This window comes from Lissotriton vulgaris, chromosome 2_1 (assembly GCF_964263255.1).
Source record: "Lissotriton vulgaris chromosome 2_1, aLisVul1.2, whole genome shotgun sequence".
Lineage (NCBI taxonomy): Eukaryota > Metazoa > Chordata > Amphibia > Caudata > Salamandridae > Lissotriton > Lissotriton vulgaris.
Genome location: NC_141687.1, coordinates 813128243 through 813143142, shown reverse-complemented (window position 1 = coordinate 813143142; position 14900 = coordinate 813128243). Strand labels below are relative to the sequence as shown.

The 14900-nt window shown below is 44.4% G+C and overlaps 1 protein-coding gene across 1 annotated transcript in view; it reads right to left on the bottom strand.

The window, feature by feature from the left end:
• OSBPL6 (oxysterol binding protein like 6) overlaps window positions 1–14900 on the bottom strand; it is a 699671-nt gene that overhangs the window by 500236 nt on the left and 184535 nt on the right. The window contains exon 3 of the mRNA XM_086956201.1: window positions 2747–2869. Within this exon, the coding sequence (XP_086812327.1) occupies window positions 2747–2869 (123 nt within the window). The remainder of the gene's footprint in view (window positions 1–2746; window positions 2870–14900) is intronic.

Below are 14900 nucleotides of genomic sequence, written 5' to 3'. Positions count from 1 at the left end.
TGATTCTAAATACAAAACTGGATGTATCGATGGCTCAGAATCTGGGCTTGAGTAAGAGCTGGAAACAAAGTGTGATCCGAAAGAAAAAACGAAGGCTATTTTAGATCTTAAGAAACAATTTAAAAACAGCTGAAAAATGTGTGATGGTCGATCACAAAAGGAGTGTAAAGGAAAGTTACGTCGGTGAAATGAGAATGTGGGAGGGATTGAAAACTCTCAAAATGGCCGCTGTGACACTCATTCCCTAATTCAGAGGCGACTTGTGTTGAAGAAGGAGCACATAGTTTTTTTTTAAAACTCAGATCACAAAGGAAGACCAATGAATGCTGGGTCTTTTAGCCAAACACAGTGATAGCTGGGTAACATCTAGGTGGACCCAGTTCATACAAACCTCTCCCTCCCTTTCCTTTTGTGAATTAACATCTAGGCAAGTCACACAAGCTTTGCACTTGAAAGTCCGTTTTTCATCAGAAAGTTTCGTTTTCTTTCTGAAATTTTTTTATAGCAGAAGAAGGGAGCCGTTCTATCATAGGAATTGTCATGGATTTGTCCAACCTTGGTATTTGCAGGGCCATTGAACAGATATGTCCTTCCAAAGTCTTACGAGTACAGTCTCGAGAAAAACATGTTTTTTACAAACAACAAATAAAACCATGATGAGGGTTACAGAGAATGGATGCGCACAGATGATGCACTCTTCAAATATTGGCATGAATACCAGGCACCTGAGGCCACCAATCTGAATAAGAACGAAAAAACAAGACAACCAGGCCCGGACTGGCCGTTGCGGGCACCGGGCAATTCCCCGGTGGGCCGCATGGTTGGGGGCCGGTTTTGGCCCCCTGGGGGCCGTTTTTGTTACAGGGCCGTTATGCTTTCAAAAACGGCCCTGTAACAAAAACGGCCGAAAATCGGCCTTGGCACAGATCGCGGCCACACCTCCCCCTCCTCCCGGAGGGGGGAAGGGGGCCGGCCGAGCACTTTGCCAGGGCCGGTTCTGTTTCCCAGTCCGGCCCTGAAGACAACGAGAAAATATAACTGAGAGATGAAAGGAGAAATAGGCATGCTAACATTGTAGAAATGCACCTAGAGCAGTAATGCCCACTGGGCCACGCATGGGAAAGGCCAGTCTTGCTCAGACACCGGGCACTGTGGCAAAATTAGTTTGAATATAGCAAGCCTTTGTTTCTTAACCTGATAGCATAAATGCAAGCATTAGATTTGTTGTATGTGACAACATCGAGTGTCAAAATATTGTTTTGCCAGAACATCTTGACCTAAATGTCGACTTGCATGATCTCGTGAATTTAAGTATAGATATACTATTCTTTGCTCAAAATGTCCTTACTTTTAAGATATATATATATATATGAACATATATATGTGGAGTTAAGAATAGTAAACATATACTTACCTAAGCATACTTACTCTCATGATATCACAATAGTTTAATGATAGTTTTGGTGATGATATTCTGACAGATTAATATTCAAACCTGGAAAGAGTCAGGTAGTGCTATTGGGTCCTAGCTATAGCAGATAGCTGTCTTGCATTGCTGACTGAGAGGCACTTGGATGTATTTATTTATTATTTATTTAAAAGGTTTTATATAGCGCTGGCTCCACCCGGGGGTATCGGAGTGCTTTACATTGGAATGACAATAGTACATGGAATACAAAACAGTGGTATCCAAATGAAGCATTCAGAACATGGTGGACTAAGAGAACACATTGAGCAATATAGCTTGAATCAATAAAAAGTGCAAAGAAGTAGCTATTTACGAAAAAACACGTGAATAGAGAAATTTACAATTATTAAACGGTATAAAGGAGGTAGACTAATTATTTTGTGAATAAGGAAGGGTTGGGAGAGTGAGAAAAAGGCGGGAGGGGAAGTGTTCGAAATGGAGTGGAAGGGGGAAGAAAAAGGTGAAGAAGGGTAGGGATGGGGTGAATAGGTGAAGTCGACACAATCAGGGTGAAGAGAGGGGGAAGACAAGAGTTTCAAATAGAAGGGAGAGTGTAGCAAGTATGGCAATAGAAGGATTATGGACCCCAATATTTGTTGAGCGGGTGCATTATAAGGTCTTTTTTTGAAACTGGCGTATGAAGAGTCGTAGATCTTTAGGGAGGGCATTCCAGATGCTGGGAGCCTTACCAGAGAAGGAGCGAGATTGTACGGCTTTCTTATTTAACAGAGGAGGCCGAGGATGTGAAAGAAGTGTATACACTGTGAGCTACACTGTAAAGCTTCTTCGAGTTTTTATTTTGTAAACTTGTCAGTTTCAGTGACGTAGCAAGGTCAGGTGGTACCCGGTGCGTAAAATTTCTTGTCAACCCCCCGCCTACACTGAAATTATTAAAATAAGGAAAAAAAGATAGTTAAACATATTTTTGCCATTTTGTCACCCCCGTCAGTGCCATTTTGTCACTCCCCTCAATGATGACACGCGGGGCGGCCCGCACCCACCGCACCCCTCTTCCTACGCCACTGGTCAGTTTATATTGTTCAGATCGATTTATGAAAGAGGGCAGGCTTGACTGTGCCATGAGTAAGCAAGCCTGCACATCCACAGAGTACTTAACCGCATTTACATTGGGAGCAGAGCTCCTAAAATGTTTTCATAGACAACGCTCTCAATTCTCAAACTGAAAATACATTTTTGCTGAAACAGAAAGACTGATAATAAACATCCTACAGGAATTCACATGCAGTGTTCTCCGCACATCTTCATAATTAAACTTACTTTGTGCCAGCCTTTTAAAGGCCATTTCCTTTTTTTCAGCATGAATCCTTCATATTTGTCTGGCTTCTGGACGTTAGTTTGTCCTATTTTCAACCCTTCTATAATTTCCCAGCTGTCCACTTCCTACAAAAAAGGAACACATGAGATTATAATTAAAACATTTTTCATACATCATGTTTTATAATAAAAAAACACATTATGGTACATTTCATTGAAAATCAGAATGAGGCGCTCTACCTCCTCTGATAATCCCTCAAATTACAAGAAAAACATTTTCAAACCATTCATATATTTGAAACATTAGCATTGAAATTGAACGCAGAAGAATTAATACTAGCTGCAAATATTTCTGTATGAGTACTTGCAATAAGTTGTTTATATCACTCAGAGCAAATAAAAAAGAATGCACTTATGTACCTAAAGATAAATGACTTTCAACTTTCAGTGAATAGCAAAACAAACCACTATTCTATGGATTACATACCCATGACTGCAAGCATGGAGGCCTGGAGGTCAACTTCAGATCGAAAATGATTGTCAGTGCCCAACTGGATTAGTGGCCAGTGAATCAGCCTAAAATCTCTCTTTAGCTGAGGCGTCATTAAATTGGTTGTCTCCAGTGACCATTGATTATAGGAGGAAACATCTCTCATCTAAATCATTTAATTGTTGTCAGCATAAGACTACTAAAACATCCATGGTATTGTATTGTAATTGCATTTATATAGTGCTTACTGCCCCTGATTAGGCGTCAAAGCGCTGTTTCGGCGAGTAGCAAGCTACTCCGGAACCCATAAACTATTAGTGGTGAATTAGTATTGTGAAATATGAAAGTAATTTGAGCGGTGGATATCTTAGTCACTTATTTGGATTGAGAAAGATAGTAGAGAGACATAGAAGAGGGAAAAAGGTTTTCACATATGTAACACTTGCTACTCCTGATGAGGTGTTGAAGCCCTTTTTCGGCAAGTAGCACGCTACTCCGGAACCCACAGAGGATTAGAGGTGAATTAGTATAGTGAAATATGAAAGTAATTTGAGAGGTGGATATGTTAGTCTATTATTTGGAGTGAGAAAGAGTGGAGAGATAGCATAGGGGAAAAGGTTTGCATTTATATAGTGCTTGCTACCCCATATGAGGTATTGAAGCGCATTTATGGTGAGTAGCACATTTCTTTAGGACCCACACAGCATTAGTGGGAATAAGTATAGGGAAATATGCAATTAATTTGAGCAGTGGACATGTTAGTCTGTTATTTGGATTGAAACGGAATAGTGGAGGGATAAAAGGGGGAAGAGTCTAGAAATACGTTGGTTTTTTTGGGAAGTTTATAGCTGTAGGAGGGGGTTTGTGGTGAGTAAAGGGGAGGTTGAGGGGAGCTAGTATAGGGAAATAAATTAATTTGAGTGGTGGACATGTAAGTCTATTATTTGATTTGAAAAGGAATAGTGGAGGGATTGAAGAGGGAAGGAGGGATATAAGAGGGCATGGTCTCATAGCAGTAGGAGCGGATTTGAGATGAGTAACGGGTAGGTGGAAAGGGAAGAACCAGAGGGAATAGTTTAGAAAGGCTTGTTTGGGAGACCTGAATAGTAAAAGGAGGTTGGAGATGATCCAAGGGGGGGTTAGAGGAGGGAAGAGTCTAGAAAGGGTTATTTTGGGGATCATAGTAATGGTACAGGGTTTAGGATGAATAAGAGAGTGGAGGTAGAGGATATATTGGAAGAGGTATAGGGTGAGAAATAGGTTAATGCATTGGAAGGAGTAGTAAAATGAGGGTTGAGATGAGTCAGAGAGTTGAGGTAGAGGATATATTGAGAGAGGTTGAGGGTGAGAAATAGGGTAGAGAATTTAATTTACTGAATTAGAAGCAACATAATAAATACATAGGTACATGGAAGGTATATATATATATATATATATATATTTATGACCTGTTTTTATTTCAGGGCTCTGAATAACAGTTATATTTATTGCTTAGGCTTCCGTTGTCCTGGTGGTATTTGAGGCTTAACATATACTTCCATAAGACGTTGTCCATCTTCCGTCGCAATCACCATTTTTTGCACTTTATTGTCACATATGCACTTTATTATGGTCTATTTGCTGCTAAATACTACTTTGCTATATTTTGCACACTTATAATATGGTCCTGACGCCTGTTTGCACTTATTGGATTTCCATTCCCAACATTTATAACAGTCTTTTTCATATTACACGCTATGCATGCCAATACAATAATGAATCACTCTGTATATATGTGGATTTAACCAGTTATTTTGTGCAATTCAGTAACATTGTCTATTTATTGATCATGGATTTAACCTGACATTTGTTTAAAGTGTGCTCAAAGAGTAATAACCCCCTAGCAGCGATAGTCTTTCTACACTTATGTTTTTCACGTGGTACAGGAAGTTACCACCAGGGGGTGGTAACCTACACAGGTGACATGCATTTAAAAACGGCTTGTGATTGTTTTATTCTTTGCATAGCAGCGTGAGCAAGGGCATCCGTGTCCGAAACGCGTCGCTGATGTATGGCTGAGTGAACTGCAAGAAAATAAAATACTATTTGCCTGCCAATTTGGTGGTTCGTCTCTTCCTTCCTGTGGTTGGCGTGGAGGCTGTGTCCGCATACGCAGAGCTAGAGTGAAGAGATCCAGTGTTCTCATATATATATATATATATATATATTCACTGAAAAAACCATAGGTTATAGACCATATATAGTTAGGAATTAGCATTTACAAAACCTTGAAAATTCACTGAAAAAACCATAGGTTATAGATCATATATAGCTAGGGATTAGCATTTACAAAACCTTATTTTACTCGCATAAAACCATTGAAATTCGCATATATAGTTAGTTGCGCTAACTATATATCGCGCACCCGCAATCCACTGCTGATGATGTCACATATTACATCATTCATGACATGGTCAGTGACATCACTGATGACATCACTGATGACATCTCAAATGACATCACTGATGACATCACTGATGACATCATCCAGTGGCTGTCTGTTTCTGAAAAGTTACAATTTGTCTTACATTTTGAAGAATGAGTGGATGTATAAGTGTATGGATGAAGGATTTAGTAGGTGCATGACTGACTGTATGAGTGAGTGATTAAATGTGTCTCACTGAGTGCATGGGTTAGTGACTAAACTGTCTTAATGTGTGCATCATTATGTCTGTTGTTCTGTAAACTGCTGCATGTGTTGATCAGGAGCTATATGAGTAACTATATGGGTTAATGGTTGGTTGCCCAAGTATTTGTATGGGAGACTGAGTGTGTGTGGGGGTGGCTGGGAGGTGTATGACTCTGTGCATAGATGTGTGAGCAGACTGTATGAGTGAGTGATTAAATGTGTCTCACTGAGTGCATGGGTTAGTGACTAAACTGTCTTAATGTGTGCATCATTATGTCTGTTGTTCTGTAAACTGCTGCATGTGTTGATCAGGAGCTATATGAGTAACTATATGGGTTATTGGTTGGTTGCCCAAGTATTTGTATGGGAGACTGAGTGTGTGTGGGGGTGGCTGGGAGGTGTATGACTCTGTGCATAGATGTGTGAGCAGTTGATTCACTAGATCTATGGGTTCAAAAGTGCATGTGGAAACAGCTGTATGAGCGGTTGACTGTGTGCATGAGTGTATTGGTGAGTGAATGGATATCTCAGTGCTACATGTCAAAGTAAGTACATATGTAAAACACAGTACATGTGAGAGTTGACATATATAAATAACTGTGCATAAGAGCCAGTGAATATGTGAGTGGCTGCATGGATCATTGTGAACTTGTATCAGTGATTGTATAAGAGAGTAAATATGTGTTAGTATATGTTTGAATAAGTAAGGTGTGTATAACTGTATAGTTGAGGAAATGGAGATGTGATTGATTCTTTGCATGACTGACTAGGTGTGTGAGTAACTCCATGGATGAGTGACAGTCTGTGAGTGTCTGTTTACACTGAGTGTATCTAAGGTTATATTAGAGTCTGAAGAGGTTCATCGTATTATCACATGAATGATGTCATCATTGATGTGATCAGTAATGTCAAATGAGATGTCATCAGTGATGTTATCAGTGATATCATTTGAGATGTCATCAGTGATGTCATCAGTGATGTCATTTGAGATGTCATCAGTGATGTCATCAGTGATGTCATTTGAGATGTCATCAGTGATGTCATCAGTGATGTCACTGACCATGTCATGAATGATGTAATATGTGACATCATCAGCAGTGGATTCGGGGGCGCGATATATAGTTAGCGCAACTAACTATATATGCGAATTTCAATGGTTTTATGCGAGTAAAATAAGGTTTTGTAAATGCTAATCCCTAACTATATATGATCTATAACCTATGGTTTTTTCAGTGAATTTTCAAGGTTTTGTAAATGCTAATTCCTAACTATATATGGTCTATAACCTATGGTTTTTTTCAGTGAATTTCATTGTTTTTTTAATAGCAAATATCAAATGCTGTCAAATGTCAAGTACATGATAGGTAAAAACATTTTCGTGTTTATGCACGCTGATGTGCTTTGAACGCTTCCCCCCCTCTTTTCTCTTAGCAGTACTCTCTCTTTGCAGATAGTGAAGGGTAGTTAACGCAGGCCTTTGCCCCCGTTGTAATCCGTCGTGCCTGCTTCTCTCTCTATTTGATTGATTGCTATCCAAGCATTTACTGTTTTAGAATTGGTTCTCTTTGGTTCATTCTGTATTTACAAACAAGCACAGAGTCGCAATACTCTGTTTAGTCTTTGCAGATAGTGAAAAATAGTTTAAAAAAACAAAAGGAATCGAGCAAAATCAGTAGGCCACTAATGGGATCTGTTTTTGACCTCGCTAAAATAGAAACATTAAGAACAACCCCTCATGAGAAATACGAAACTAGTAAGATGAACTTAGCTCCACACCATGATGGCTGCAAGACAGCTCGACTCCGCCGCCCACCCCACCCCACCCAAAATAACGACAAACCCTATGCAAATATTATAAATATATACAACACACCAGCAAAGTAACAGGGTAAAACATTTTATTAAATAACTATTTACATAACTATTTTATACTTTTTGTTGCCCGATCGGGCTAGCTCAATTGATCGAGCATGAAACTCATGCACTCTGATAGCAAGCGTTGCTGCTGATGCTATGCAGACCAAAACTGGTTTTCAGTTTGTACATTCTTCTAGATTTTTCCATCCAAGGCTGGTTGAGTTTGTAGAACGATGGCTTCAGATTTTCAACATACGGTGTGGTGGCGCGGACTGGGAGGGGGCGCTTGGCTCCTGCCCCCTCCCCAAGCAAGATTTTCATACGTGAGTGTACGTTCATGGTTTTGGTCCCTGAGTTGCTTCGATGTCACTGCCATGCTCAAATGGCATAAGTCCTGGATGTTGGGTGCCATAGTTCAGAGTTCTGAGCAGCGCTTGTAACACTGTCTGAAGCTTATTTGCACCTACTGCAGCTTCACTATTCTCAAAGTAAGTGAGGGCCGTTTGTGGACCTGACTGCATTGTTAAACAATGTGATGCGGTGCCTCCCTGAACCGCTTGACGGAGGCCCCCGAGGGGCGGTGAGATGGCACTTAGCTCCTGCCTCCTCCCCAAGTCGTGTTGCCCTGGTGTGGCCTGAGATCGCCCCCGACATAGGCGGCCGGCTCCCGGGGTCCGGCGGAACTTTTTGCCTTTTGATGACTCTTCCATTCTGGACCTTGTCCCACAATCCGTCTGACCTGAAGACACGCTGTAGTGGGGCGCCCCTTTACCGTTTCAGTTGCCATTCCGCCCGCTTTTGATACACTGTGCCTCTTCCGCCATTCAGCTGTTTACCGCCCGCTCTTGCGACTACAGCATCTCGCTCACCATGTAGTTGAGTTGCTCCCGCTCTTGCGATGCAACGATAGGCGGCTGCCACAGGACTCTCAAAATGGCGGCCGGCTCTTCAGATTTGGGCGTGGTCCACTAAAATGGCCCTGGGACACCTTGGAACTCGGACGCTTTCCTGATAGGGCTTGGGTCCCATTCTCGAAAGCGTCCCCTCAGCCTTGAAGATTCTACAAAAGTCTTGGGGGCCCCCGACTCCCGCAGGCTTCTGGTGGGGAGCGGCTGCCATGATTGCTCGTGGAATGGCCACGACTGAGCTACGAGATGGTGGTGCTCTCATGCTGACGCCAGCTTCAGTCTGAAACATCCAGAAACACTGTAGACTACCAATTCGATCAGTTCCGGTAGCGCCCCAACATGACCCGGTAGAGAAGAACTTGCCCTCCCCTCTTTGACTGATGGTTCTTGTTGCCTGTCCCTTCTGTTGTCATTTAACAGAACTTTTTAGACTGCTGAAAGGGGTTGTGTTCCGAACGCTGGTTGGTGGAGACATTTTGACTATATTCTGGACCTACGTTGTCGCGTAATGCGTTATATGACACGCCGCGTTGGCGCACCCGGAAGTGCTCCGGTGCGCGAAGCGCAGCTTCCCGGAAGCGATCCGGGGCGCGGCGCGCAGCGCGTAACGTAAGCATAACAGGTCATGTGACTTGTTAATAAAACTTTTCATTGGTTCATTTTACTTTTGTTATTTTAATGATGAAAAGCTTGGTCATATGACCTAAAAATTACGCTTTTTATTGGTTTCGAACATTATTTTTTCTTAAACATATATGTTATAATGTTCCAGGCTAATGTACTTTCCCGGAAAATTTACAACTGTCCTGCAAGTAAAATATATTCCTTTTTCGAGAAAAAGGGCGTTTCTTCGTCCCATGACGGAGCCGTTGAGTAAAAGAGACTCGGCCTGCTGTCTTAGTCGCCGATACGCCTGATTATCAGATTCTTATCGATCACTTTATGTTGCAGGAGTGGAAAACACAACTGCCCTTGACCATTTATCTTTACTGCGTTCCTGCGTATTATACCTTTTATCCGTCATGTAATTGGACTGCTTTATTTCACTTGCCTTTTACTGATTCGAAAACAGTGACTAAAATTAAAAACTTTACCAATGTAAATACTACTACCATGTTTTGTTTTAAAAACCTTTATTGTGAAAATGTCAGTATACAAATACGGGCCTATAACCACGTGGGCCGGCCACGTAGCAAACTGAAATCGTATATGATGAGGAGACATTTACATTGTAGAGGAACGTAACGAGCGGGCCATTAGGTTGCAAGAACTAAGGTGTCTAACAGTTGCGGAATCGGTGGACGTACATTTTGTAATTAAAATACGACACGGCCACTTTCAATAAAATTATCTAGATATACATTTGCGGGCAAGTACCATGGGTGACGTTAATTCGAACTTTCAATAGTACAGTAATCAATAACACATCAGAACTTAATATCAATAGGGATGTCGAAATATTCAATCAATTCCCGCCCGCCATGAGCATCAAAACCAGTACACAACAAGGAGTTACGAGTCCCATTTATACCGGCGCCATTTTGGGCGAGGCCGGGCAGGTCCAGGATATAGTCAAAATGTCTCCACCAACCATCGGCCAGACCAGAACCCCTTTCGGCCCTTTATGCTACAAGATGGTGTCTTCCATTCAGAAAATATTGTTGGCAGCATTTTGAAAGGAAAGATAAACGGCCGTTCTCCTAGTGAGTCTCACATTGTTACATTTAGGAAGAATGTTGAAGAGTAGTATGTTGAAAATCTGAAGCCATTGTTCTACAAACTCTCAACCAGCCTTGGATGGAAAAAAAAATCCTGAAGAATGTACAAACTGAAAACCAATTTTTGTCTGTATAGCATCAACAGCAACGCTTGACTCAGCTTTGTGTGAAGCCGCCATTTTGATTCAATCAATAATGTCCCCCTGCACACATTCAGGGACCTGGTCGTGTCTTCAGGTCAAACGGATTGTGGGACAAGATGCAGAAAGGAAAAGGAAAAAAGTTCCGCCGGACCCCTGGAGCCGGCCGCCTATGTCATGGGCGATCCTTGGCCACACCAGGGCGATAGTGAAGCTGCAGCAGGTGCAAATAAGCTTCAGACAGTGTTACAAGCACTGCTCAGAACTCTCAACTATGACACCACCTCGGTGCCATCCGGATCTTGGCGCCTTGTGCTGGTTCCGGCCTATTCACACATCGGTCCGCTACTGACACCACCTCACAGGCCAACGGGGCACCCCACGCCGACTTTCGGCGCAGCATTGTAGGATGGCCACACCAGAGCAGCAACTTGCTAAACACCACCTCGGTGCCATCTTGGGGGGCGACGCACAGCATCACCAATGCAGTCAGATCCTCAAACAGCCCCCACTGACTGACGCGACCTCACAGGCCAACGGGGCGCCTCACGCCGACTTTCGGCGCAGCATTGTAGGATGGCCACACCAGTGCGGCAACTTGCTGGACACCACCTCGGTGCCATCCGGATCTCGACGCGTTCGAGTCACTGTACCGCAAGAGTGACCGCAACTCAGCTGGACACGCCGTCTTTCGGCGCAGCATTGTAGGATGGCCACACCAGTGCGGCAACTTGCTGGACACCACCTCGGTGCCATCCAGATCTCGGCGCGCTGTGCTGCCTTCGGCCTACTGTACCCGCAAGTGCGGACGGAACTCAGTTGCACGGCGAGTGAAACGCTAAGGGGCGCCCCACTGCAGCCGAGGAGCCTCCATCTTGGGGGAGACGCACAGCCCCCACTGACTGACGCGACCTCACAGGCCAACGGGGCGCCCCACGCCGACTTTCGGCGCAGCATTGTAGGATAGCCATACCAGTGCAGCAACTTGCTGGACACCACCTCAGTGCCATCCAGATCTCGGCGCGTTGTGCTGCCTTCGGCCTATTCGCACATCGGTCCGCTACTGACGCCGCCTCACGTGCCAACGGATTTTCTACGCTTTTTATAGCCCTATGCCGCATAACAGGTCATGTGACTTGTTTATAAAACTTTTCATTGGTTCATTTTACTTTTGGTTTCCTAATGATGGAAGGCTTGGTCATATGACCTAAAAATAACACTTTTCGTTGGTTTAGAACATTTTTTTTTCCCAAACGATGAAAGCCCCACCTTGTTTCTGGATGTTTCAGACTGAAGCTGGCGTCAGCATGAAAGCACCACCATCTCGTGGCTCTGTCGTGGTCATTCCGCGAGCAATCATGGCAGCCGCTCCCCACCGGAAGCCTGCAGGAGTCGAGGGCCCCCAAGACTTTTGTAGACTCTTCACGGCTGAGGGGACGCTTTCGAGAATGGGGTCCAAGACCTAGCAGACAAGCGTCCGAGTTCCAAGGTGTCCCAGGGCCATTTTAGTGGACCAGGCCCAAAAAGGAAAGAGCCTGCCGCCATTTTGAGAGTCCTGTGGCAGCCGCCTATCACTGAACCGCAAGAGTAGGCGCAACTCAGCTGAATGGCGGATTTTGGCACAGTGTACCAAAAGCGGGCGGAATGGCAACTGAAACGGTAAAGGGGCGCCCCACTACAGCACACGAGCCGCCACCTGGGGAGGCCCGTTCACGCCGCCCCCCCCCCCCCCCCCGGGGCGCCCCACGCCGTTTTTCGGAGCAGCATTGTAGGATGCCAAAACCAGTGCGACAACTTACTGGACATCACCTGGGTGCCATCCACATCTCAGCGCGTTCTGCTGCCTTGGGACTATTCGCACAACAGACCGCTACTGACGAGGCCTCCCCGCGCACCCCCCGGGACGCCCCACGCCGTTTTTCGGAGCTGCATTGTAGGATACCAAAAACCAGTGCGGCACCCAGGTAACATCACCTGGGTGCCGTCCAGAACTCAGCACGTTGTGCTGCCTTGGGACTATTCGCACAAAACACAGCTACTGACCATTGTTGCTTCTTTTTTCAAAAAAATGTTTAAATGTATTTACTGTTTTTGTTGCGTTCTATATATTTATAAGTTATTAAAGTGTTATAATCCTACTACTTTGTTGGAGTATATTTTTAATGTGACACATAATTGTAAAAACACTGATGTACAAAGAGGCATCCCTGGAATCTTCCGCTTCAGGCTCGGTCCCACACACCCTCACAGTGAGAATCCCCTCCCCAAGCACAATACAGGATGGTTATCAGATAGTAGGAACCCGTATGGTGTGACGGATCTCATGGGGTGGGGGCCTTCATCTACTGTAACTCCTTTGAAGAGGGATGATTCTCATACATGCCAACATTTCAGAAGAGCAAAGTGGGAGATTTTTTTTTTAAAAATCGGGAGAATGGGGCCTTGAATCGGGTTATTGTCATGTGTGGGCTTTGGAAGTGTGCTGCTGCAGGATCGGACATTTCAAACTCAAATGCACGTTCTTTTTCTTACCTTTCCGAAGCATGGAGCGCAATAGCAGGCAGAGAAAGGGTGATGCAAGTGTTGAACACTGCCTGGCCTGGCAAGTTGCTGGCAGTGCCCCCCCCCACCCCCCCGCCCCCCGCCCGCTCCTGAAACAGGGCACACACACCGCCGCCCCGAGTACTTCACACATCTTTAAAAGACCATGCGCTTGTTAATGAGGCTTAAATGGTTTATCACCCCTTCTAGAGCCCCTGCATCGGCCCTCTGACATTTCCGGGAAGAATTAGCACGTAACACAATACCAAGCCCTGTCAGCTGAAACCCCTGAGGAATTGGGTTTTTGCTTGCAGGAATCGGGAGGCGGGAGACTAGCACTGAAATCGGTAGTCTCACGCCTGAATCGGGAGGGTTGGCATGTCTGGATTCTCTACAGCTGGGGCCATAAACTACATCCGCAGGGCTAGGTGATAGCCTGGGACCGGCCTGAACAATCGGACACAGAGGAAGAGGAGTGTCAGAGGGTGCGGTAGTGAATAGGGTGAAAGGGAGGTGTCGGGCGGGCACGGGGTGTGATTCTCAGGGAAGAGCAGCGCAGATGGGGGGAGGTTTATGGCCCATGCATGAGAGAGAGAGCGGGGGTGACCAGTGCGCGTGGGAGATGCTTGCGAGGGTGGGGAGCCGTGCTGAGAATCGACGGCGTGCAGAGAGTGGGTCTGGTCAAGGCATCTAAAATGGCTGCCGTGCACAACAAAATTGTGGCATTGGAAAAAAGGCAAGATGGCGCAGACAATGTTTATCAATAAGGATTAATTTATAACAAAATATTTTATCGCAGTGACAAAATGGCGGTCAACACTTCCTGATTTCCATCGAATCGAACGTTAACAGACGTCACGCAGCAAAAAAAATAAAACGCTCACGCACAGCCGCTGGAAGACATGTATCTACATATATGAGCCTCCTCAGCCACCCTCAGAAAACATAAGGGATCAGGATATGTCTCCCGTACCCCCTTATACCCTGTAATTTAATTAAATCGAAACACAAAATGGCGAATTCCCGTTTCGCTACCAGTTTGCGGCCCGGTTCGCGATCCGGGAAGCGCTTCTACCGTGAAAAATAATTTTTTTTTAATTTTCCCCGCGGGACCCTTTAATAACCCCAACATCATTCCTAGGGGGTCGAGAGGGGTCTACCTTGCCCCCTTTCATTAAATTCCCCCTTCGTTTTTCACCTCTTCTTGTCTCTCGATCCTACCGAGAGACAAGATGGCGGCCGCACCGGACTGTTTAGAATGTTGACAGACACCGGAGAGCCATTCAGCATCGCTTCGCAAAGCTCCGTGACGCGAAAAGTACGCGATCTGGAGCGCTATCTGGGACGCTGTCACAGATATATACATTTTTTTAAACGTTAATTTCTCAAAATCTACTGGAGCACATATATTGAGACCCAGCAAAGGCACATCGGGCTAACAGTCCCTACAATTTTGCCAAGTTTCGTGCAAATCCATTCAGCCGTTCGAGCTAAAAGTGAGGCCAAACGCCCTATGGAAATTAACATGGGAAAAACGCGTTTTGGGACCCCCCTTTTTTCTCGGCCCCCCCTTGACGAAACCCCCCAAATGTTCAGGGGCTGCTCAGAAACAAAATGTGCCATTTTCCTGAAAATTTCAGCCGATTCCGTCCACAAACGCCAAAGTTATTAGACATAGAATTTTCAAAAGTCCCATAGAGAAAAAATCCTAACTATATATACCTACTGGCGATATATATATATGCATAAGGAAGGTAATATATATAGATTAAGGATGCATTTAAAAAAACTCCGGCTTTCAAGTGTTGTTGTACTCTAAATTAAAAAAAAGTGTA